The 25,222-nt window shown below is 37.7% G+C and overlaps 2 protein-coding genes across 2 annotated transcripts; both read right to left on the bottom strand.

Moving 5' to 3' along the window:
• Nucleotides 1–160: 160 nt before the first annotated feature.
• scamp3 (secretory carrier membrane protein 3) lies at nt 161–13,491 on the bottom strand. Its single transcript, XM_059350542.1, has 9 exons — nt 13,083–13,491; nt 12,179–12,262; nt 9,128–9,241; nt 8,713–8,833; nt 7,237–7,365; nt 3,489–3,648; nt 3,311–3,412; nt 3,114–3,231; nt 161–1,079 (listed from the first exon to the last, which is right to left on the bottom strand). Exons 1-9 carry the CDS (start codon nt 13,134–13,136, stop codon nt 930–932), a joined length of 1,032 nt encoding a protein of 343 aa, XP_059206525.1. The 5' UTR covers nt 13,137–13,491; the 3' UTR covers nt 161–929.
• Nucleotides 13,492–19,348: 5,857 nt separating this feature from the next.
• crabp2b (cellular retinoic acid binding protein 2, b) lies at nt 19,349–24,774 on the bottom strand. The gene is made up of 4 exons (XM_059350356.1): nt 24,670–24,774; nt 21,117–21,295; nt 20,671–20,787; nt 19,349–19,665 (listed from the first exon to the last, which is right to left on the bottom strand). Exons 1-4 carry the CDS (start codon nt 24,755–24,757, stop codon nt 19,615–19,617), a joined length of 435 nt encoding a protein of 144 aa, XP_059206339.1. The 5' UTR covers nt 24,758–24,774; the 3' UTR covers nt 19,349–19,614.
• Nucleotides 24,775–25,222: the final 448 nt, after the last annotated feature.

The raw sequence follows: 25,222 nt of genomic DNA, 5'->3' as shown, positions 1-25,222 counted from the left end.
TGAATGGGCACTTTTGCAGCATTGGGGGTCCCAAAGGTGAGTGGTCAGCCACCCTGCCCCTCCTGTGAGGCCACCACGACTCAATTAAAACACGAATCCAATATAAAAAATACAGTACACTGTCAATTAACCTGTCAACAAGGTAATAACAACTGCAGTATACTGTGTAAGCATGACAATATATTTTTATTAAAACCAAGACAGTGACCTGTATTAATAATCATAACAACCACAAGCAGTACCAACAAAACAGTGACAGATATATTGCAACCGAAACAACACATGTTCATTATTTTTACAGTATGACAGATTTTGGCAATAAGGTAAATAGGCATTCTCAGTTGGAATAACAACAAAACTTGTTAGTGTACACGTAAGCAACAAAACATCAGCGTTGGCCAAATAAAATATCGAGCCACTTGGTTATGGATCAAAAGTTAGAATGGCAACATTTCAGTGTTCAGCTGCAACTCAAACATGGCTCCTCGTAAACACAATGTACATCCAAGTCATTTAAAAACAGGAACTATCTAGGCTACAACTGTCCTCCTTGGCACACAGCTCATCTTTTTGTACAAAAAAAGTGTTTTCCTCACTTTCTACGACTGCACTAAATTTCATAAAGCTTCAGCATTTTACTGTTTTCACATTTCACACCATCCCTGAACCAACACCTATGATTTGTTGACTCCCGGTTTGGCAATATAGCTAACTTGTCCTGTACACGTTTAGAAATTACACAACCCCACCTCTGTCTCATGCATGTGCCCTGCAGTTCGGCTGCTCGGGGTAATAATACAGACTCGGTTTCCCCGCCAATCAAATTCTAATCACCTGTGGGGAAATAAATACCAAACAGATCCTCTATCAAGCTGAAAGGGCCCTTCTCCTCCTTCATTTCTTACCCTCCCAACCCCTGTCGTCTCTGTCTATCGAGGTGCGGTGAAGGCCCCCTGGGCAGCGTTGGTGGCGACGTTAGTAGCGGCCTGGCGTACGGCCTGATTGGCCATGACTCCGGTGGCGAACTCGGCCTGGGCCTTCTGAAAGCTGGCATCGGTCTGCCTGTACAGACTGTGGACCTGAAGAGGGGAAGAGCAGAGCGCACTGACACCGGATACATGCAGCAATTCATCCTCATATCATGCACATTGTGAGGGTGAAAATGATACGTAGAACCCGATATCGTGGCTATTCTTCGGACTGTTTGTTATCTACTGACTGCTTCATGGTAGGCGGACCACCTGGGCACGGCGGGGGCGAGTGTTTCCACGGAGCAGTTTGACAATTTTGATTTAACTTTCTTCCTTTTCTCATGTGACCCAGTAGATCATGTCATAGTATCTCCTAATTGGCTACCATTCACTTCTAGTCTCAGTAAAAGCAATTACTGTCAAGTATTCAAGTTTAATTTGACTTTATCTCCTCGTCCCTTACAGATTAGATTTAAATAAGTACTTTAAAGGGACTAAAAACTATGATATTTTTAGTGATTGCCTGCATTTCAAATACTACATTTATTAAACCTCATTTAATTTTCCCCCTACACTTTCCAGAACTATGCATGACCCAAATTTCAATCTCCACACTCCACTCTCAAACAGTCAAGTCCTTAAGAGTTCTCTTGCAGACATTTTGAGGCATTTATGCACACTTTTTATGAGTAAAACAACCCACAATTTATAGTGTTGTGACCTTATCACAAGTTTACTGGGGGAAGCTGGAGGGATTAGAAAAAAACTGAAAATGAACAGGCACATGACTTTTCAGCCTTGCATATTCAATTTACAAGGATGTAAATGGGATTGGGCCTTTGTGCTTAAATGCACCAGTATATTGGTTATTTTCAGGATATTCTGTATCATAAAGGAAGTTTAAACAAGTTACCATGGAAACACATCCCTACAAACTAGCCTGGTCCAGATCAGGTTAGTTTTCAGGCTTAACTTGTGCTTCAATCAACCTGCCTGACTAAAACACAGTGTTCTCTAAAAAAGGTTCCTCCCCATCAGTTCCCCTTTATTTTTTTCTACACTGTGAACTTGAGTGTTTGCAGCACTGTTCATGTAAAATATACGTCATATATTGACACTGATTGCACTTGATTGTGTACTCCACTGAAAGAACGCTGGAGATGCTGCTGCAGTACTCTGATTCAATCAAGGATACTTTAGCCCATTTAACACAACCTGTTAAAGGCGAGAATGTTGGGCTGTTATTCTGCCTTGCCATTTTGTATGAAATGGTTCAAACACAGATGGAGGGACAGAGTTATTCTGTCATTAAGGTGGATGTGGAGGAAGTTAAAGAGCCAAATCAATGTCCGTGTGAAAGGCACTGCCAGCATAGCCTATCAACATTACTTATAGGCCATAATGAGCATTTATTTATATGATTTTGTAAGAATCCAGCGAGGGCCCAAGTGCAAATGAGAGGCTGGACACTGAAGAAATATCTCAGGAAATTTGGAATTGAAAGCTTGCCTAGCTAGAAAAACTCGAAACTAGACTTGAAGTTGATCAAATTTAAGGTTAAGGTTAAGGCGCCGGGCTGTAGACTTTCATACGTTTCGTAAGCTATAATGCACATTTTAGTTGACGTTTTAATGCCATATATGAGCTGCACGTTTTTACAATTGACGAATACAAATTCCAATGGGCCGACACCAATGATTAATAAAAATAAAAACATAAAGAAATCAGTAATTCATTTCATATAAATATTTTGTCTCAACCACAGGGTGCCACTGCAGACGGCCTGAAGAGCCACATGTGGCTCCAGAGCCCCTGATTCTATTCAATTAAAATTATGATGGTTAATCATGACAAAGAAACTAAATTCTGCAGAGTTGTCCAGTATAAACAGCCAGAAACCAATCTTTGTCCTCAGAAACGAGTGGCTGAGATGTTCAGATGCTGCCAGATGTTTAGAAACCTGGGTGCTTGTTGTGATCATATTTGTAGGGACAGAAATAATCTCATGTTTCATAAAATACCACATCCTGAATTAGAAACACAGGATACTGTTGACTGACACCTTGTCAAAAATACAACCTTAATTTGAGTCACTAGCTGTGAATTTCCCCCTGCTTGTAAACTAATTTATTTGTTTTTCACCTTCTTCAGCATGACAACCCCCATGGCGGCTTGGGCAGTGAAGAAGACGGCATTCATCATCATGATCGCACCGACGGGGACGTTGGTCTTCAGAGCAGCCAGGCTCACGATCCAGCCGCTGAGTCAGAGAGACAGAAAAATAAACAGAGGAACGAAACATGCGTCCAACACAGATATAGTTTATTTATTGGTCATACCTGAAACCCCATCCAGGGATACCGATGGTCATGATGACTGAAGTGACCACTTGGGCAAAGAAAACGAAGAAGAAGACAAAGAAATTGAAGGAGCTGTCACTCCTAGAAAAGAGAGAAAAACATTGTTACTCTAACAGCCATTTATGTGTTATATTTAGGTAGTTTGTCGTGTACACACCTGAAGGCTTTGTACACAGGTCGGTACCAACAGACGAAGGAGCAGGGCGTGAAGAGGAGCGCCCAGAGGATGGCCAGGCCCAGACCAACACCACCTGAGGGGTCCACGCAGAACATGGCCAGGGAGGAGATCAGGTTGAAGAGCAGCGTGCAGGCGCAGACTGGACATTGATGAAAAGGAGACAGAAGGATGAATACAGGTGGTTGAAGAAGAATGAACAGCACTGCAGTGTGAGTGTAGGGATACTATTGTTGCTTCATGACAGAGCTGTGGACCAGAATCCAAAACACCCCTCCCCGGTCTAAAGAAAGCGCCAACATGTCAGGTCTATTGCTGATGCAATATGATGCTATTTATTACCTTCCTCTGCCTGCTGCTAGGTTTAGAGTTGGCTCTTTGGTTGTCCCTCGGCCCAGGCTCAACATTTCTGCCTAATTTAATTTTTTATGCTCGCCCACACCCTCTCTTATGTTTCTGCCTCACTTTCTAAAAATCATGCCAGAAGCCAAACATACTAAGTGTGTATCTGCAAACATGCATGTAAAACTAGTCTTCTATAGCCAGTATAAAACGGTCTGGTTATTATTATTCTGCTATAAAGGGAGAAGAATGCTTAGGGTTGTTTGTATTTCTTTAAACCAATCAAAGTCATCTTGGTCAGTGCTAAGCCCCTGATGCCACTTAAGTGTCCCTGCAGAAAAGATAGTAGAAGGGGAAGGAAAATAATGCACGAGAGGTGCAACCAACTTCAGGCTTAAAGCAAAACTCTAACAAACTTATTTTACATCCACTTTTACTGTGTTGAATGCTAGAGCCAGACAGATTATGAAAACTTTTTTACACAATATAATAATTTTTTTATTATTTTTTTTTTTTTTAATAGTCAGCAATGAACTGAAACTGAACAGTAAATATGTTTATTTAGCTATTTATTTTATTCCTATTTATTCTTTATTTTCTTAGTTATCATTATAGAATTGGCTGACAGTCTAATACATTGCTTGTTTAATGTTTAACAATGTAAGTTTCATGATTGAGAAAGAAGCTCTCTGAGCACATTTGCATAGTGGTGAAAAATTGGTGCACAAACCACATAAAAAATGTTTATCTTCATTTCAGCTAAAAAAAAAGACTATATTGGCCACCATATCTGTTATCAATGAATTTTCCCTCTCTGAAATCAGTATCCGCATCTGCCCCATATCAGTCAGGCTCTAGTTGATGCACAAAGAAGACAAAGACTTGACTGGTTTTATTTTTTAAAAATTTAAGAAAAGAGGCTCCAGCTGATGGGGTGTGGAGAAAAATTGCAATCTGAAGCTTTGGGTTGGTACATATGCATCATGAGGCCAAGGCCCTGAATATTTTATTAATAAAGCCCCTGATTTTAAATAGATAAATACATTTTAAACATAAATAAGAATAGTAAAAAAACTACCTGGATCTATTTATCTGCAGTTCTGATTACGCATCAAAGCCTTCAAAAACAATTTTATCATTGCATATCATGCAAGTGCAAACATCAGATATACTTCACACAAACTGGCACAGAGGCAATTTGTGTGAGAGCCAGAAAGAGAAAGAGAGAACTGGTGATAGGGCGTGTCATTGATGGCATCTGGTGTTGGCTAGCCAGCTAATCCATTAAAGCAAGACTTGAATGCTATGGAAGGTATTTCAAAGAGAAAAAGGATGAAGACAACAAGGCGAGGGTGAGGAGGTGGAGGAAGGGTTATCTCCTGTTGCTGTAGCAGCAGATGAGTCAGGAGGAGGACGTGACAGAGCCTCCTTCCTCATCTACGAGCTCAGGCTGCTGAAGAAGAAAAGGACTTGAACGTTTTGTCAGAAAGCACGCCGTTTATATAAACTACAATTTCCAAGGTACACCTTGTAATATGATTTTAACTTCCTAAATCATCATAAACAAGACTAAAAATTGTAATTTTGTGAAAGCCAGCCTACACCTCTGACCAGAACCGTTAGCTGTTGTATTACTCTCATTTGTACGTCGCTTTGGATAAGCGGAATAATTACAGGGACAATAACAATTATTGGGTGAAAATCTAAACATTTTTGGGGTGGACTAAACTCCCAATGTGTCAATATCCTAAAAATGGTTGGAAAGGTTAAAAAAGAATAACATAGTTGTTTTGTTAACAATTTGATGCCACCAGGTGGAGACAGCTGAACCATCTTCACCTTTTGGTGAACACTGATTTTAGTCGGTTCCTGCCAAAGTCCTCGAGCCAGCAGTAAAGTGTCTTTAGCTCTCAAGTAGCAAGTTTAACTCATTTATACCATAAGGCACACCATTTATCAGGACAAGTATTTCTAAGGTACACCTTTACATATGATTTAAGCTATGTTAATCATCAAAAAATAGGACTTATTCTAAGGCTCATCCTTCAATTAAAGGAACATTTTTGTGAAAGCCAGCCTACATCTTTTGGAAACTTTTTGGAGTAAAGTGTCTCACATCTTTATTAATTCTCTTTTAATTTTTACCTGAATTTATTTAAAAGCAGTGTAATTATTGTGTCACAATCAAAACATTTCTGGGCTTGACTAAGCTACCAAAATTTCAAGATGCTAAACACCTGTGGTTTGATCAAAAAGACAAACATGTTTAATTTTTTAACAATTTGATGCCACCAGGTGGAGACAGCTGAACCATCTTCACCTTTAGGTGAACACTGACCAGCGGGTTCATGCCAAACTCCTCGAGCCGGCAGTTAAGTGTCAGGATCTTTGTACAAACACTCCAGCTAGTACTCCAGACAGCACAGAAGGAGTCACACAGACATGAGTCAAGTCTAGGTTAAATTTCTTAAGCGATTCTCTCAGTTACAAAAGCAACTTCTACTGAAACATGTTCAAGGGATAGTTTAGACTTTGTGAAGTGGGGTTGTATGAGGTGCTGAACCACTGTCAGTGTAGGAGTCACAGCATGGAAGCTAATCAATGAACTGCTGTGGACGTGGGCAGCAAAGCGTATTTTAGCCAGCTAATAAAATCAATGTCAGTGTAAGGAGTATACTATATTTTCACCACTTTAACTTGCCTTCTCCTGCTGGGTTAGCTCGGTTCCACAAAAGTCACTCAATAACACACAAACACACACAATGATTGAGGCAGCGGTAGGCCTGCAACTCCCATGTTCTGCAAGGTAAAAATACTGTTTTTTTCAATGGATTCTGGTGGTTTTGAAGAGAGAATAACAGCTTCAGCTCATTGCCTGAAAGGAATATGAAAATATTCAAAATATAGTGCACACTTCTATTGATATTGATTTTTTTTATGTGGCTATAATAGCTGCTCACAAAAATACAGTATAATTCTCACAGTTCAGTGAGTACTGATACGCAGTCAGAGATAAAGTTAAAATAAAATACACAGATTGATTAAAAATTCCATGTCATCGATCAAATTCTTAACGACCATTAATCGATCATCGATTAATTATTCCCTTCCCTATTACTGAGTCATAGTTGTTTTTTTACAAACTAAAGAAGTGAGGGATAGATTTAGTCATAACATCAAGAATATAGTTGTCATATAAAAACTCTTGTAATATTGTTGTATTATTTTTAAGGCCAGCTCTACAGAGCATTACTGCTTGCTGCAACCACACACCACCCAAACATCTGGAGAGCTTTAAAACTTCTACAAACATGGTATGACACCGATGTTGTAACAGTGATGCTTGGAATTCACACAACAGTGCTCAGTAAGAGTTACAGGAACTCACACATCCAGAAGTAGTACATGATGGTGACGGTGCGCTGGAAGCGCTGCGTGATCTCCACGTTGATGTCCTGGTAGAAGCAGGGACCCACGGGGCAGAACGAAGGCAGCGGGGGCCAGTTATTCTGACGGGCTGATGGAGAGAACAGTGGGAAAACGTCACTAACAGCAGTTTATTTTGAAATGATTGAATCAAAATGTGAAAGAAAGTTGGAAACCCTGGGACATACAGTATGTTGTGCAATTGTGACAAAACAGAAAAAACGTGGGATGGAATAATTTCGTTCTTGAATAAAATGTTTGGAATAGAGTTGATTAAAATCCTACAGTATGTCTCTTGCGAATACTACCATAAAAAATATAAAAAATGATGGTGCCAGAGGACTGATCTATTTAATGAAGTATTGTGTCATTCATTCATTCTTCAGAGAGATAATAGAGATGGTAACTAATCAATCTGTGTGGATCAGAGACATTATGGGTTGTATGAATTGCAGAGGGTTGTTTTTGTTTGTTGGTTTTATCTCATCATGTCGGCCTGTTTACCTGTTTTGTTTGTTTCTTTTGTGTCTGGCTCGAGTTGTGTGTTATTGCTGGACGGTGGGCTTTTATTTTACCAGGTTTTTTGTTCATTTTCTATTATCTTATCTATTTATGTAATTTTATTTTTATTTCAAGATATATATATATATATATATATATACAGTACAGGCCAAAAGTTTGGACACACCTTATCATTCAATTGCATTTCCTTTATTTTCATGACTATTTACATTGTAGATTCATCAAAACTATTAATGAACACATGTGGAATTATGTACTTAACAAAAAAGTGTGAAATAACTCAAAACATGTCTTATATTCTAATAAGCAAAGGGTGGTTACTTTGAGGATTCTAAAATACAAGACATGTTCTCAGTTATTTCACACTTTTTTGTTCATTCATAGTTTTGATGCCTTCAGTGAGAATCTACAATGTAAATAGTCATGAAAATAAAGAAAACGCATTGAATGAGAAGGTGTGTGTCCAAACTTTTGGCCTGTACTGTATATATATAAGAAATCATTAAATCAATAATATATTCAATTTTTTTAACCCTCCTGTTTGGTTGCAGGTCAAATTGACCCATTCCAAAGTTAAAAAAAAAAATCAATGTCATGTAAAACCATTGTATTTTATATGCAGGTCTTCCCAATGTACATTAAAAAAAAGTTTACCATGCATTTTTTTTTTTATGAAAAACGAGTGAATTATCTTTTGAGGTAAAGAACACCAATGCACTAAATATTGATTGAAATTGTTGGTAATTGAGTTATTAATTAAATATAAACAATTATTATTTGGATTTTTTAGTTTCTGACACTTTGGTATTATTAAACATGCCCGGGTCAAATTGACCCATGGACATTACTGCTGTCCCTGAGAAACATAACAGGAGGGTTAAGATATATGTTTCCCCTCCTCTCCTCCGTTTCTTACAGGCTCCAGGTCCCAGGCTGTGTGACTCCAGCTCCCTCTCTCTCCTCTCCAGCTCTCGGGCTTTCTTCTCCAGCTCCTCCTGCTTCCTCAGGAGCTCCGCGGTGGTGGCATTCACCACAGGCTAACACAGGAAGACACAACGTAAATGATGCATTAGAGCCGTCACGTACATGACGTCTCAGAGAGAAAGGTTGACTTTGTGTGTCATGAATAATAAACATGATTATGTAAAAGACCCGGTATCATAAGATATTCACAGAGGACTTCTGAGGCTTTTAAGGTTTGTTTGTGAACTTGTGTTTCACTTAATATCCACACATTCAGCGGCATTCAACTGCCGCTGAATGTGTGGATATTAAGTTCAGACAGTGAACCTGAGCCAGCAATAGGTGTGTTTACATTGCAGCGTGTGTACCTGCGAGTTATAGGAGCCATAGTTGCGAGGCTCAGTGGGTGTCGTCCTGCTGGGAGGGGTCTGTGCAGGCACAGATGGAGCAGAGGGAGAGGTGGCTTCATATGGAGGTGGAGGCTGAGAAAAAAAAAAAAGACATCATGCATCAGTTTGACCACATCCTCTTAGGAGAGAAAATGCCCTCACCACTTTACACACTGAAACCTTTTACCTTCACATGAAAAGCATAATACTGCAGCTACAATAATCACTTCAGTTCAGTTCATTCACGAAGACAATTAAAATACAGTTTATAATAATAATAATAATAATGATGATGATACTTTATTTATATACCACCTTTTAAAAACAGCAGCTTACAAAGTGTTTCGACAGAGAGCAGTTAATTACAAAAAGTTTAAGTCATGAAAGAATATGGAATAATATGAAATGGGAGATCCTGACAAGCTTGAGAAAAGGGACCAAAATCACTATGCAGTTTATATATCTGTTGACTGATTTATCGGCTGAAATCTGCCTTTTCAAGCGTATCGGAATGTTTTCCGATATGCGTCAAAATGTAAAGGAAAGTTTTTACACAAAAGACATTACAGAAAATAATGCTTTGGGTGATTTAGAAATAATGTTAGCTATTTATTTTTATTAATTAATTTATTTTTAAACAATCAGCAATTGACTTGACATTGACACTAAACATACAGTACTGATATTTATTTATCTAGCTATCAATTGTATTTCTATATATTCTTTATTTTTTCAGTTGTGATTTCTAGAACTGTAATACATTGTATATATAGAATATAATAATTTTAAATGTTATTTTGTTGTTATTTTAAATGTTAGAATTCACCATGAATGCTCTGATAATGGATTATAGATACTTATGTTATCACATATGTGTGTGTGCGTGTGTGTGTTAGCTTTGTTAACTCTAGTAGCTTAATATTAATCTAAAATAAGTACAACCCCAACTCGTGTGTTCTCAGTCGTTTCACAGTGAGAAATCTACAAAGACTTGTATCAAAACAACTCCAACTTTACTTCCTGTTGCTGAAGTATTTGCCAATATCAACATGTGACAGGAAGAGCACGTGGACCCAAGCTGTTTCCTAGCAACAGAACTCCAATGACACGGTCCCTAACTTAGACACATGCCGTTTCCTAGCAACAAAAACCCCTAAACTCTGTAGCATGTCACAGAGGTGCAGGTCACACGGCCACACGGCTCTGTGGATGTTACAGTCTGCTTCCATGGGAACTGGTCTTAGATTTTTCGATGAACATTTTAAGACAAAAAGGCAGTTTAATGAGTATATTTTTGTAAAAATCCACTTCTCCAAACCAACAAGGCAGGTACCTGCACCCAAGGGCCCCAAAACTCTAGAGTCACGGACAGCTCCAGCTTTACTGCGTGTTTGGGCTTTTATTTTCTCAACCTTCATCAGTAACAGTACACTGCATATACATTTAAATAAAATAAAGTAAAGTACTTGGTTGTTTATTTATTTTCTCACAGACAGTAAACTCTGAAAACAGTTTTTAAACAAACAGTAAGCGCTGCATATAAATTCAAATGAAATAAAATATTGGATGTTTTTGTTTCTTTTCAAACAAACAATCAACACTGCATATAAATTAAAATATTAGGGTTTTTTCATTTTCAAACAAACAGTAAACACTGCATATAAGTTATAACTAAATAAATAAAACAAACAGTAAACACTGCATACAAATTTAAATAAAGTAAAAATATTTTTAAATGTTTTTTTTAAACATAATAGGATATGTACAGAAAGTATACAGTATAAATATGTACTAAAATACAAAGTTGCTTTGTGATTTTTGCCAGAATGTATTAGGTATAACTTTGTTATTAAAGCAAAAAGTTGAGACGATTTTTATTGCCTCGCCTCCAAATAATCAATGAAATGTTGGCAAGTTTTATGGAAGATCTCTTTGGAACGTTATAAAGTGAATCTGACAGTTTGGGCAATTCTAATTAAAATGTTTAAATAAAATGTGTCAGTTTGCAGCACGAAAGCACCAACTCAGCTGATATAATCAGGATGTTAAAGTGGCTGCAATCTTATTGCCCAATTCTGCGGCTTTATAATGAGTTTTTTCTCCCCTTTAGGCTCCAGACAACTGAATGAATGAAGGAAGTGAAACAAAACAGCTGTTTGGTCTGACAATCTGCAGTGACAAAATTAACCAAAACACTGACAATGAATAAGATGTTGGACCAATAAAAATGGGAATAAATATGAAACAAAATGTAAATCGTATCCTCTAATCCAAGAAGAAATCAGGTTTGGTATATTATGCACAAAAGATCATTTGAGAAAAGAACAGCAACAAACTATTGGATCAAACACTGATCTAAAGGCCAATTCAGTTCTTATTTTCTGGCTACATTTCTGCAGTCTCATGCTTATACAGTACGCTGCATTATTCTAAATCAACTAGTATTCATTCAAATTACCACACAGTAAATCTGGAACCAGGTGCTACTGCATCTTACAGTTTTTTGAAAAAACACTTTTCCCACTAGACCCATTGTATTGTATCATATTATCTTATAGGAGCAAAAAAGGGACTTTTTTTAGTGGTGGGTGAAAAAATCTGACTTTATCTTAATAATTTAAACCAAACCACGGCCGTCCACTTAACATAAATGACAAGACCGGCGGTTAATTAAAGTGTGCTCAGGGTGGGCCCATATAACCAATGGGCTTCTGTCATTACTTATGAGAGATTGATTCTGAAAACTAACATCTATTTAATTTATTAATTTATTTACTATGCGTTTTGTGGAACTGTACATTTTATATTTCCTGACAAACCAGTTGTTTATCATTCAAATGTACATGTATACAGGTATACATATATAAATAAATCAGATTTTGTAAAAACAAAAGCGAAAAAAAACAGCCAGACAGACACGTTAAGGCATGATCCATAAAGAAGTGTTTTACAGTGTCAGTATAGTATTTAAATTATCACTAATTATCCTATTACCAGTTATCTCACAGATAAGAGTTAAAAATTACTCACCCCAGTAGTATTATTATCAAACGGGTTGTAAAGATCCAGTGTGGCGTATCCTGTGTTGCTGCTGTGTTGAGTCACTGCAGGGTCCTAGCAGACAAAAATAAACATATTTAGCACAGTAATAGCTTTGATTTTTTTTTTTTTAAACCTCTGAAGTCCAGGAGATTTTGGTTCAAATTTGTCTATGCATTCATTTCTGTCTCTGTTTAGCATCTTCCAGTCTTTCCTTACATCACATGCATGGCTCCTTTTTCTCCACACAAACTTGGCTATCAGTCAGATTTGTCATTTTATTTTAATTGACAAAGTATAAAGCTGCCAGGAAACGAAAATACAAACAAAGGACAAAGGTGTCTATGGAAATGTACCATTTTTTCACCATTTATACGCACAAAAACAGCAAAACAAAAAAAAACAAAAAAAAAAAACAAAAAACTACAAAACAGTCTATTTGCATGTCAATTAAAAATAGTCATAGTTTACATTGTAGAAAGAAAATTCACAATTTAAAAATGGTCTAGAAACATAAATGGCACACTGTGAAAGCTCCTATGATTGCACTTTCAACTGGCTTTCTCAGCTTGTCTACATATCATATATAAATTAAGTTATTACTGTAAATAAAACATGTGTATTTTCAATAAATAGATCGACTCCAGAGGGTTAACATTCAATCTTAATTTAACCAACCTGAGTGGCTTCTACTGATGTCTTCATTGTTAATATCGAGAGCTACAAGTGGGCACAGATCATAAGGAGGGCAGAGAGGCCCAGAAAAAAGCCACACGTCACATGAGCAACAACACGCCTGCTATTACACAGAGCCAAACATCAATGACTTTACCCAATCAAACAGGCTGCACCGGCCACACACGCTAAAATTAGATTAATATTTCGTTTCACCCACTTGGAAAGGGTTGTGGTCGTCCATCGGCTCTGGAAAGCTGGTGTATTTTGACATATCGATGGCGGGCTGGGGAGGAAAGCAGCAGCTGGGTCTCTTCTAGCAGATAAAACGCTGCGTTTGTTTCTTGTGTGAATGTAAAGGGCGGGCGGTGTTAGCTCAGTCAACTAGCTACCCGCCCCTCCGGTGGTCATCTCCCCGCACTGTAGACAACAGGTGAACAAGGTGTACGGACGGGTAGCTGGTTGTATTCCCGGTGTTTTTTTTCCCCTGTCAGGATCTGGGAAGCAGAGCGGATCCCGTTATTTTCTCCTGCAGGAAAAAAACAGCCGTGGTACAGGAAGTGTCTGACTGAAGAGTCATGTGACCGTTGCTGCGGCAGAGACAGGCACGTGGGAACACCAGGGGGCGTGGCCGTACGTCTACGCTGCCAAAAATGTAAAAAATAAAAAAATAAAAAAAAAGGTAAAAGGTCAAATTAAAAAAATAAATTAAATTAAATTTGATTAATAGAAAAAAAAAGAGTTGAATAAAATAATATCAAATAAAATAGTTATAATAATAATAATAATAATAATAATAATAATAATAATAATAATAATAATAATAATAATAATGATAATGATAATAATAATAATAATAGAAATATGACAGGGGTTAAAGCATAAATACAATATAAAATAAGAAAATTAGACAATGATCTTTTAAAAATAAAATAGAATAAATAAACAAGACAAAGTTGTGATAATATGTGTTTAAAATCTATTCCAAAATTGTGCAAAACAACAATAATAGTAATTGTCATTGTACCAAATATGCCAGTGGTTGAAGGATGAATACAATATAAAAATATGAATATATATAAAAAATATATAAAATATAAATAAGAGAATTAGACAATTATCTTATAAGATAAAAATAATATAAATAAAATAGAGACATTTTTTATAAAATAAATATAAATAAACAGGAAAAGGGTATGTTTATATATGTTATATATATATGTATTCCAAAATTGAAACAAAATCCCAATAAAAATAGAAATATGCCAGGGGTTAAAGGATAAATACAGCATGAAATTGATTATATTTTATACAATGAAATAATATGAATAATATAAAATTGAGAAAAAAGTTAAATTAAATAGATTAAAAAAATATTTAAAATAAATAAACAAGAAAAGGGTAGGTTGATATAAGAAAATTAGACAATTATGTTATACTATAAAATAATATAAATAAAATAGAGAAAAAAGTTGAATACAAAAAGATTTTTAAATCAAATTAATAAACAAGAAAAACTTAACAACAATGACAACAAACTTCTAAACCTATTAGTTTTGAAAAATAATCAATATAATTTCACCTAATTTTGCTTCTGAACTCCACTTGCAACATTTAGCTGTTGACTAAACATATAGCCTATCTCTGTCTGATCTCAGTCCATGCCTGGAGTTTATGTAACTGTTAGTTAATATGCACGTGTTGCTCATTCAAAAAGATACTCTCCTCCACTTCCAGTAGATGTCACTCTTGAGTCTTGAAAGAATAATCCCCCCAAACATACACACGTTTCTCTGATATCAGCTGCCTGTGAGTCTCAGGAGGAATGTGAGATTTGGGCCTCAGGTGCAGCAAAAGCAACATTAATCTAGTTTTGTTTGTTTGTTTTTCATACATTTTATTACATTGCACTCATGCACTTAAACATGCTTTAAATTCAACTTGAATCATTGATTCAAAAATGTTATTTTCATGGAATGTAGATGTGAGTTTCCCAGAGTTTCTTGCCTCTTTTTGGCTTAAAGAACCTTTTTTTCTGTTGTTATTGTCATTTATGTCACTCCGGTCACAGGTTGAGCAGCAGCAGAACGGATATCACCTTTAGTTTATACACCCTTCATGGCCTAATGCCCTTGTACAATCCAGCCTGCTCTCTTTTCATTCTCTCCTCCTACAAGTCACATGGGGTCACATGGGTGAGGGCAGTCATATGATTTCATTACATATACATAGGTCAGACTGTCACGCACACATACAGTACTCAAACACCGTATATACACATACTGTACATTCCCTGTTTTAGACCTGCTCTTTCTTTATGAACTGTTCTTCACACATATGAAAGCTCTGTTCATGTATAAAAGGTCAATATATATGTTAAGAGGGGTCACAAGACAAGAGCTAAGCATTGTTACCATAACTTCCCTTCAAGGAGCTTTTAAGGGATAGTTTGGATTGTCTTGAAGCGGGATGCTACTTATCCAATTTCACTGATTTACCTTCATTAGATGGCGGTCAGTTCAGCCTTAGTTTGAAGAAGCAGGCAGGAGTACTGGCACCATGTACTGCTGCAGACAGGGGCAGCAGCAAAACATATTTTAACCACCTAAAAAATGCCATTTTAGTCATCTTGTTATGCTCAGGTATCCCATAGGCTGCGTGTAACACTAGATATAATTACTTTTTTGTCAGTTGGTGGTTCGATCCCTGACCGTGGCAGCCTACATGTCGAAGTATCCTATAGCAAGATACTGAACTCCAAATTGCTCCTAATGCTGCGTTCATCGATGTATGATTGAATTCCCAATGGTGCCCTGGTAGCCTCGGCCACAAGTATGAATGTGTGTGTGAACAGGTGAATGAGCATAGTGTGTAGTGTAAATCGCTTTGGATAAAAGAACTATATAAGTGCACTCCGTTTACCATTTCAAAGGAGTCAGGAGGCTTTTAAGAAAGCATAGATAACAGCTTCACTTAGCTCTTTTATTTAACTTAAACAGGGCTGTCTGATGGCAAGGTAAAGCTTTGAAAATATTCTAACTATAGTGTACATTGAGACTGATATTGATTTCAGTTTATTGCGGCTAAAATATGTTTTGCTGCTGCCCCTGTCCACAGCAGTACATTGCTTAGCTACAAGTTCGCATGATGTCAGCACTCCTGCATGCTTCTCCAAACTGGGGCCGTGCTGACCGCCATCTACTGTAGATAACACACTGACTATGGATGAGTACCTCATAAAACCCCACTTCAAAAAAATTCTAATTTTCCCTTTGAGTTTGGAAAAATCATCTTGCTCCATACTGTCATACAGTATCACACTAAGTGTGTCCTTTTCAGTCTCAGGGCTGCCAAATGAAATTAAATGAAAATGTTCTCAAAGTATTCTGCATCATTTTAAATGCATTTCTCCAAAATTCAGCCTTGGTGTCTCTGGGAAACTTTTGTCTGACATCTTCAATTTAAGATAAAGCTCTGTGGTTTGTACTGCACAGAAAAAAATGTCTGCAACATAATATCTGTCTTCACATTTCTTAACTTTTTGCACTTTGAAGCCTTTGAAACAATCTAAAAAAAACACCTTGTGTCTTATTTTTAGTTATTTTCTAAAATGGTAGAAGAAAATAATCAGCAGATTGAATGACAAATTTATTTAAATAATCTAATTCCTACCTCATGTCCATACACGACTGACTGATATTTGGAGGTCAATCTTCTGTTTTGGAGTTAAGACTGTTAAATATTACCACAGCTAAAAGTGTAATTCATAGATTAAAGCAACAATTGAATTGAATTGATATTCTTTATGGAGAACCATGAAGAAATGGTGCTCACATCTGGATTTTTAAGTGGAAATGGGCGTGGCATGGATAGCAAGGAATGAGCGTCTACTTTAACAGCCCAATTAGAAATGACGGCTTCTTTAACTGTTGCAACAAAATGAGCATAAACAGTGTTTCTGCTTGTGCTGTCTGCCTGAACCTGTTTGCAGCCTTCACTTCATTTGTTTTTATGCCCTCTTGCAGCATCTGTGTTTGTCAGCTGACTCCTGTGACTCATCATCTCCTCTAATTGCCGTGTCATGATTGGTCCAGATGGCACTTACTCAAACACTGGCCTCCGGGTGCCTCCCTGTCCTAAAACCACAGCATTCCTCGACCAATTGAGCAATGAAAGGCTCCATGACATCACTGCCTGAGGAATGAGCCAACCGAACAGTGGTGTGTGTGCAAAGTGACCCGGATAGCAAGGAGGGACTGGGCGGTCCAGACTGCTCCTATGAGGCTTTAACAACCATCAGCCAAAGAGGTCATTAAGAGAGAGTCAGGCATCTCCTGTATTTGGATGTGTGTGTGTCTGCAATTGCCATTTTCTTATTGAGCAAATAGCATGGAACTTTCCATTTCCTCCAGAGTGCAGTTGGAGCGCTGTGGTTTTGATGAGTGATTACACAATAACATTGGTTTTCACTGAGGCCATTGAAAGCATACAATACTTTGTGCCTGGAGACATAAAAGCTTGTACATGATGAGTGAAGTTGCGTAAACCCCACATACTTTCTTTCAGGGAGACACAAACTCTCTGCAGATCAGTGGTGAAACGTGCATTTACTAAAATACAATTTTGAGGTACTTGCATTTCCATTTTCTGCTGCACTACATTTATTTGATAACTGTTGCTACAAGATATGGTACAGATTAAGATTTTACAAATAAAAATATATGATAAGTGAATAAAATACAGCACACTGTTTAAAGATTAAACCAGTTGCTCCCAACCGCTTTGACTTGTGGCTCCTCACAAAAAAGCATAGGTCTGGTTGTTCTACAAAGGTCACATTTCCCAAATAACCTCTTGCATGGTTTTCTGTAAAGGGACAATGTGAAGGATTTGTATGTTGCAGTTTGTAAACACAACATTTAAAGTTAGCTCCTCCTCCTGAGCCAGCTACTTTTGTAATGCCACATTTGTGTTGGGTTTTTTTTCCTCTTGGATGCACCTACATTTTTAACAAGTCCGGCCCTCTCTCCCTGATCCCTTGCTCCTATTCATTCTAATGGCCACCAGGGGGTGACTCCACCAACTGCAAAAGGAAGTTAAATTGTACAAAAGTCTATGAGAAAATGATCCTTTTTGTCACTTGATTTATTACCCCGGTAAGCATTTCCCTAATGAGTTTATGATCTCAGTCACAAGTTTTAAGTCTTCTTCAATATAGCATGATGTTTATTTTGTAAATTATGGTCCCATTTAGAGTAAAATAGATAATAAAGCTGGGTATGCTTTAGGGTGTGGCTACCTTGTGATTGACAAGTTGTCTCCACGGCATACTGTAAGTTTTTTGTCTTTGTACCTTGACCATTTCCCTCAGTTGGAACGACTGGAATGAATGTATGTAAAGTAGTTAAAACTTGCGACACCTCAACCAGCCCCCATTATAAATCATGCATCACTGTTAACAATGTTGAACACTAAAATTTTGCTTGTTATGGAGTATTTTTAAATTGTGTTATTGGTACTTTTGCTTGAGTAAAAGACCAGAGTGCTTCCTCCAGACACACACAAACATACACACATTTACCCGCAGAGGTTATTGAGATCATTCATCCCGGCGGAGGCCCAGTCCTCCCGCTGCTTGCTCAGCACTGTGTATAAACTGGGAAGCACTTCAGAGGGGCGCTTGTCTTCACACTGTTTGAAAACCTGGAAAAACCATCACTGCCTATGTGAATTGGAGCAGCACTCTCCTCAGGAAGTGCCTGAGAGACCCCGAAGGTCCATTTTTCACAGCGAGGTGTCCAAGTCCGCCTCAGGCTGAACCACGCTGTTTTAGTTGAGTAACAGAAAGACTTTAAGGACCTGAATAGTGTTAAATATGTCATTTTAAAGCCAATGCATGCTCTTTCTTTACATTTAAAGCCCGTTTGCATATTTTTTTGCATCCATTATGTTGAAAAACGTGCGTTTTAAGATGGAAATCTCCCTGCACAGTGTACGTAAGAACAAGCCATTTAACACTTTGTACCTGGGTGCAAAGCCAAAGCAAAAGGGGTGGGGGATTTTTTTATTGAGCTCATTCTGTAAGTAGGTACAGCTGGAGAGGGGAGCATGCAAAGTATAACCTCTCCTGATGCTATGAAATAACTTTCTCATGACCACCCTCTCTCTTTTCCCTCACTCATTTTCCTTTCCACCCCGTTTCCTGCTCGTCTCTGCCAAATGTCCCTCAAAGCAAAGTTTATAAAATATGAATTGTCTGTGGGAGACTTTAATTGAGTACATATTGTATGTATGATGACACAAGAGCACACAGAGGACAAGGTACTGGATTGCAAATGGAAAGATGGAGGGGTTAGCGGGTGTGGAATAATCAGGAGAATATGAATGGCAGACAGTGATGTAAAGTGATATGCAGACGGACGACAGGGGAATGGGAGGTGCAGGGGGGAGGAAACATAACGAATGAGTGTTTGAAAAGGATTCATATAAAACAGTTTATTAACATGTTGAAAAAGGATTTTTAGAAAAGGAATGTGTGACATTTCTATATGATACATAAAGAGCGAGTTCAGCTTTGGTGTTATAAAAGCAACATACATTCATGTAGCCTTTTCTACACAGTGCACTGTTTCAGATCCGACCAGTATTCTGCCTGGCTGGGAGAGGGACAGAGAAGAAAACAAGGCGAGTAAATGTAAACCATGCATGAGGCACAAACAGGAGTATTGTATGACGGACTTGAAAACATTTCCTCATTCCCGCTCATAAACTCTGGTGCAGACAACGTCCCCTGCAGTCATCGTCTGAAAGAAAACAACAGCAAAAGAACAAAGTTTAAACATTTGGTACCACTTTATTTGTAACAGGGAAAGACAATATTATAAAGAGGTTATAACAGAGTTGGGGAAATTATTTATTTTTACCTTTGCAAGCTACCAGTTCCTACTACATTCCAAGGTAACTACCTCAGCTGCTAACCTTCTAATATTCATAGACTGTATATAAGAAGTGGAAGAAGACCATCAAGATGACACCCATTGGTGTGTGGACTACGCTTTTAAAGCTTTGGCATATTAGCTGGTTTTTACTTAGTTTTTTGGAAGCCCGGACAGCACCTGGCTCCTGGCTGTGCCCTGTGAAGTCTCCACTAACAAAGTTAGCTTCCATAACTCCAAAAACAAGGCCACTGCTATTTAAATATATACAGTGCAATGGATTGCATTGCTACACCAATCAATCAAAAGATACCCACGGCCTAAAGCATACCCAGCTTTATTAGCTCTTTTAAACTAAATGGGACCAAAATGTATTAAATAAACATCATGTGGTATTGAAGCAGATTTAAAACTAATGATTGTAGACATAAACTAATTTTGAGAGTGTTTACTGAGGTGATAAATTAAGTGAGAACAAGGATAATTTTCTCACAAAGTTTTTTTGCAGCCAGTAGAGTTGCCCCCTGCTAGCTGGAGAATAAAGGTTTAAGGCACATCCAAATTTGCTTCACTTTTCAAATCCAGAGGATATATGCACTTCTCTAATACAGTCTACAGTAGTATATTTTCTAAAGTTGTTAGCATGGCAACCAAAAAGTTGTTCTTATTTATAATTCACAAGTGATCCACCTAAAGCATTCGCAAAATATTTTTATACCAACTCCGGTGGTAGTTACAGTGGTAAGTTTTTTTTTAATCCTGCAAATCTCTTTTAGTTTCACAGTCTTTTTAAAATTTGATTGACTCTCTATAAAGTTGTGTATTGTGTTGTGTTTGTAAAGTTGTGTATTCTGCTGTATACCAAATAATTACCAGTATCAGTTCTCCATCGTTGGTCAGCTCCCGGGTCCACGATGTTTTGGGTCCGTCACCTTTCTGTAAAGTCTGTTCACAGCTGATTTTGCTGTCTGTTTCCCACTTAGGAAAACTCTGCATGGATTCATAAGACAAAAAAAAATCATAATTTAATCATTGCTTTGGACTCTATGAAGTTATAGCAAAGTTTAGGTTTTCATCATAACTGCAGTGTCTATCATTCAACATTTTTATGTTTTGCCTGTCAGAGACGATGTCCTTCACCACTAACACAGCATGAAGAGATGAAGACCAGATCCATGTATCATCACCAGGATTGACTCTGACTGAAATGATTTCCACATGTTTCTTCTGCGCATAACTCTGGCTAGTTCTGCTGTCCTTGGCAAAATGCTGGTATGCACACACTGACATTACACAGGAATGTTTTATGGGACGTGTACCGTGCAGGGACGTCCATCCACTGTGGCCTCATTGAAGGACTGACCCACGGTGAAGGAGACATTGGTGGTGCGGACGCTGGTGGATGTCTTGATGGACAGACTCTCGTCCTGCTGGGTGATTTCCACGGCTGGGCTGGCAGCCGCTGTCGCTGCAATCTTCCTCAGGAATACATTCACACCTGTTTACACACAAATAGGACTAATATCAAACTGGCAGCTGTGGTAAAACCATCACCTGTGAGGAAGATTACCAGGAACATACCAGTTTTTCCTCTAATTTCTTTCCTTTCAAGGGGCACTTAGTTTGAGTTCATTCAGTGCTGCATTAAAATCAATCTCTCAGCACCTTTAGTTACATTAGTGTTACATTATCCCTTTGTGGTAATGCAGCTGCAGGCAATGAATGTTTGGAAAGTTTTTCATCGGTTGGCAGTCCTTGAAACTATGTCATCCAATATTTGAGAGTCAACAGCCGCACAGCAGACTTAATAACACAAATAACAACCAAATTCATGTAGTCCTTTCATTACAATGTGCATGTTTTCCTATTATTTGTATTCTCAGTTTGATTTACAAAAAAGTATATGAATGCAATGGTTTTGGCAGCCTCTGGGTTTTCAAAACAGTCTATGCTGCTGCTGCATTCCCACACATTGGTAACATAACTTTGATGAAAAGAAAAATAAGCGAATGAAATGTTCATTGTGTTTATTTTATTAGTTTCAAGTCTCTGTATGTTGACTTTTTTGCTGCACTGAATGAACTAAGATGAAGGAAATTAAACAAAGAATTTATGGTATGCTTCAGAAAATGGTTGCCGTAATGTAAAGCATACGTGATTTATATTTAATGGGTTACAACATGCAAAACCACTGGTATGGCATTTTAAACCGCTAATTACTGTGACATTGTTGACTACATAGTTCAAGCAGGAATTAAAATTCTGCAATTATCCACTTAACTCAAAACTCCACTGAAACTGATATGATGCTAATTATCCCCCACTGAGCTTGTTGTAAAGAGATATACACTTAACATAATGACCCATAAAGTCCAATAATGGAAGTAAAAATCTGTAGTTGTCTTTGGTCTCTTTGTAGTCAAGTTTGAGTTTTTTTGCTCTTTGTCTTTGTGTTTTTATTGGTTTCGTCGTGTGGTAGTTTTGCAGCTCCTGCAGATCTTGGTAAATGAACTGCATTTAGTATAGTATACTGTAAACTGTCACCCCTTTGTAGTTGTTTTGCATCTCTTAGTAGTGATTTTGGGTGTTGCTGTTTTGTCATCTCTTGCTAGTCGTTTTGCATCTCTATGTGGTTGTTCTGCCTTTGGTTATTTTGCATTTCTTTGTCACCATTCTGAGTGACTTTGCAGTTGTTTTTGCATCTCTTTGTAATTGTTTTGCATATCGATCTGGTCATTTTGTGTCTCTTTGTTTTTGTTTTGCATCTCATTGTAGTAGCTGTGTGTCTATTTGTTGTAGCTTTGCATCTCCCTGTTGTTGAGTCTCTTTGTGGTTGTTCTGCATCTTTTTCTGGTAATTTTGAGTCTCCTTGTGGTTGTTTTGAATCTCTTCCTGGCAATTTTGGGTCTCTTTCTGGTTGTTTTGCATATCTTTCTGGTAACTTTGTTTCTCTTTTAGGTTGTTTTGTGTCTCTTTGTGGTTGTTTTGCATATCTTTCTGGTAATTTTGTGTCTCTTCCTGGTTTGTTTGCATCTCTTTCTGGTAATTTTGTTTCTCTTTCTGGTTGTTTTGTGTCTCTTTGTGGCCACTTTGTACCATTTTGTGTCTTGTGTTTATGACTTTCCAACAAGTAATGTGTACAGTAAGTCACCTCAAACCGAGGCCCTGGACCTGTGGCCCCCTGACCTCTTCGGCTAATTTCTTCCATGTACGCCATTAATGCAGCAAGACAAAATATAAAAGGATTTTCAGCAGAGTGTAACCTGTGTGGGAAAACTGGCCTAGTCATGATGTGCAAAGTACAACTTGGAAACTCAGTATAAATACCGTACATCAACATTTGCTTGGTCAGCAGAGATGTGATGTTTTATGGATGTAAAACAAATATAAACTGCCTGATAATCCTTTAGTTTATGACATTATTCATGTGAACTGAACTGCCTTCAGAAAGATGAAGACTACTCCACAAATCTGATCCAGCTCAGACCATATTTGCTCATGGAGTGGTACTAAAGGAGGCACACACACAGACACACACACACACACACACATAGAGCCGTAGACTGGGTCAGGGAGGCCCAGGGCAGTGAGGGAAAGTCAGTCTGAGATCCGGCTGGCTGCTGGGGCCCATGTCAAGGCTTAGTTCCGTTTACACTGGCTCTAATTACAACCGCATGAGGAGGACCCTGCTTCAGATGAGTCTAATCTAACATTCCTCCACAGGCTATTTGTCTCCAGATTTTTAATGGATGCCACTGGCTGGCCCTGGTCTGACCTCGCTCTCTCCTGCCCGCTCCTATAACTCCATACAGTCTCGTATAGCTTAACAAGACCAATATTTCCCTTGAACATAGGTTAGCAGGGCTGGAGCAAACCAATCTAACCACAGGGAGCCACTTCAAACCACTCGGGTTCTCCAGTTCACCTCTAAGCCAAGTGGATTTCCACTAGATAATGTCGCCGACAACATGATTGACAGGTCTTTGTGCAGGAGATACTTCCCTTTCCCTTTCTTTCTTTTTTTGCATTTTAACAATGGAGATAAATGGTTGATGATAAACCAGAAAACAACATGCTTCTTGCCTTTAAACTGGCACCAAAGTTTTAGTTTTGCATGAAAATAGTAGTGGAATGTAATTAAGGACATTTACTCATGTATCACTACTTGAGTATTTCCATTTTAAACTACTTTACTCTTTTTTTTCTTTTTGGTATTTGTTCTATGTATTCTATCTTTGTATCTGTTCATGCATTCAATGTAAAAAGACTTTGAGTATTTTAAAATGCGCTTCATAAATACAATCAATTATCATAATTATTATTATTACTTAAACTAGTACTCTACTGCATTTTCGAGTCAAATATTGCACTTTTTAACTCCACTACATTTGTTTAAAATGTTTAGTTACTAGTTACTTTGCCAATTCATGTCATCAATTCAAAATTTAAAACTAAAAGTCATAATCAAGTAACATGCTGTAAAATGATGGCTTAGGGTACCCAACTGTATATAAAGTAATTAAAATCATCTCAAACTTTACCATCTATTACATTAAAGGGTTAACACGTTGAATACATCACTACTAATTATAATCAAGTAATATAATTATCTTGAAATGGGACATTCTACCTTTACTTTTGGTACTTTAAATATATTTTGATGCCAATATGATGCACTTTTACTTAAATAAGATTTTAAATGCAGAACTTGTACAATGTACTGCTACTTTTACTCAGATCTAAGTACTTTTTGCACCGTTGCATCATGTGATGCAACTTTGTCTGATGTTGGAAAACTTTTGAGGTCACATAAACAACTTTATTGAGCATTTTAAGCAAATTAAGGAACAATCACAAAATGCAAAAACTCACCCAGCGCTTTCAAAAGGTCCTCGAAATTTTGCGAAGACTTCATCTTCCATTTCCCTGAGAAATCTGTCACTTTCTTTTCCGTTTCCATTTTTTTTTAGAAGCAGGTTTCTGACTGCAGACTCTCCGGTTCGCTGTCTGTGTGTCTGTCCTCCTCTCCGTTAACCGGTTTGTGAGGCTGACTCCGCTGGCTGCATCTGCGCCTTCATTGATTGGCTGACAGCTCGCCTGGATCTGATGCTGGTCCAGCCAATACAGAGGCTGGTGGCAGGGAGTGACTTTCCCCCCCGACTCTGACTGTAGCCTCCACCTCTGTCAGCCTGGTGAAAGATTTGGATACGAGCTGGAAAAAAGGTCTTCCAGTAAGTCCTTTGATGTTGATGATCTGCAAGCTCGGATATTAAGTGTTAATTGTGTTTCTTTCCTCAGGTTGGTGTCACCTTAGTCCCAATTAGGCTATTTGACAAGAAGTCCAGAAAATAAGCGATTGGTAACCTTAGTATGTGAGCAATTAAATAAATACATAAAAATATTTTCTTCCAAAATGTGGAAAGTG

Source organism: Centropristis striata, chromosome 14, assembly GCF_030273125.1.
Source record: "Centropristis striata isolate RG_2023a ecotype Rhode Island chromosome 14, C.striata_1.0, whole genome shotgun sequence".
NCBI lineage: Eukaryota > Metazoa > Chordata > Actinopteri > Perciformes > Serranidae > Centropristis > Centropristis striata.
The sequence above is the reverse complement of the archived record's forward strand: the minus strand, read 5'-3'. Positions and strand labels throughout refer to the sequence as shown.

Bases quoted from the DNA above. Each gene is read 5' to 3' on its own strand.
- scamp3 (XM_059350542.1), bottom strand. From the start codon at position 13,136: ATGTCAAAATACACCAGCTTTCCAGAGCCGATGGACGACCACAACCCT. The intron at 12,263-13,082 runs GTGGGTGAAACG...TTTGTCTGCTAG, and splicing joins ACGACCACAACCCTTTCCAA to GACCCTGCAGTGACTCAACA. The intron at 1,080-3,113 runs GTGAAAAACAAA...TCCCCTCTTCAG, and splicing joins GGGTTGTCATGCTGAAGAAG to GTCCACAGTCTGTACAGGCA.
- crabp2b (XM_059350356.1), bottom strand. From the start codon at position 24,757: ATGGAAACGGAAAAGAAAGTGACAGATTTCTCAGGGAAATGGAAGATG. The intron at 20,788-21,116 runs GTACACGTCCCA...GAATCCATGCAG, and splicing joins TGGATGGACGTCCCTGCACG to AGTTTTCCTAAGTGGGAAAC. The intron at 19,666-20,670 runs GTAATTATTTGG...GTTTTCTTTCAG, and splicing joins ACGATGGAGAACTGATACTG to ACGATGACTGCAGGGGACGT.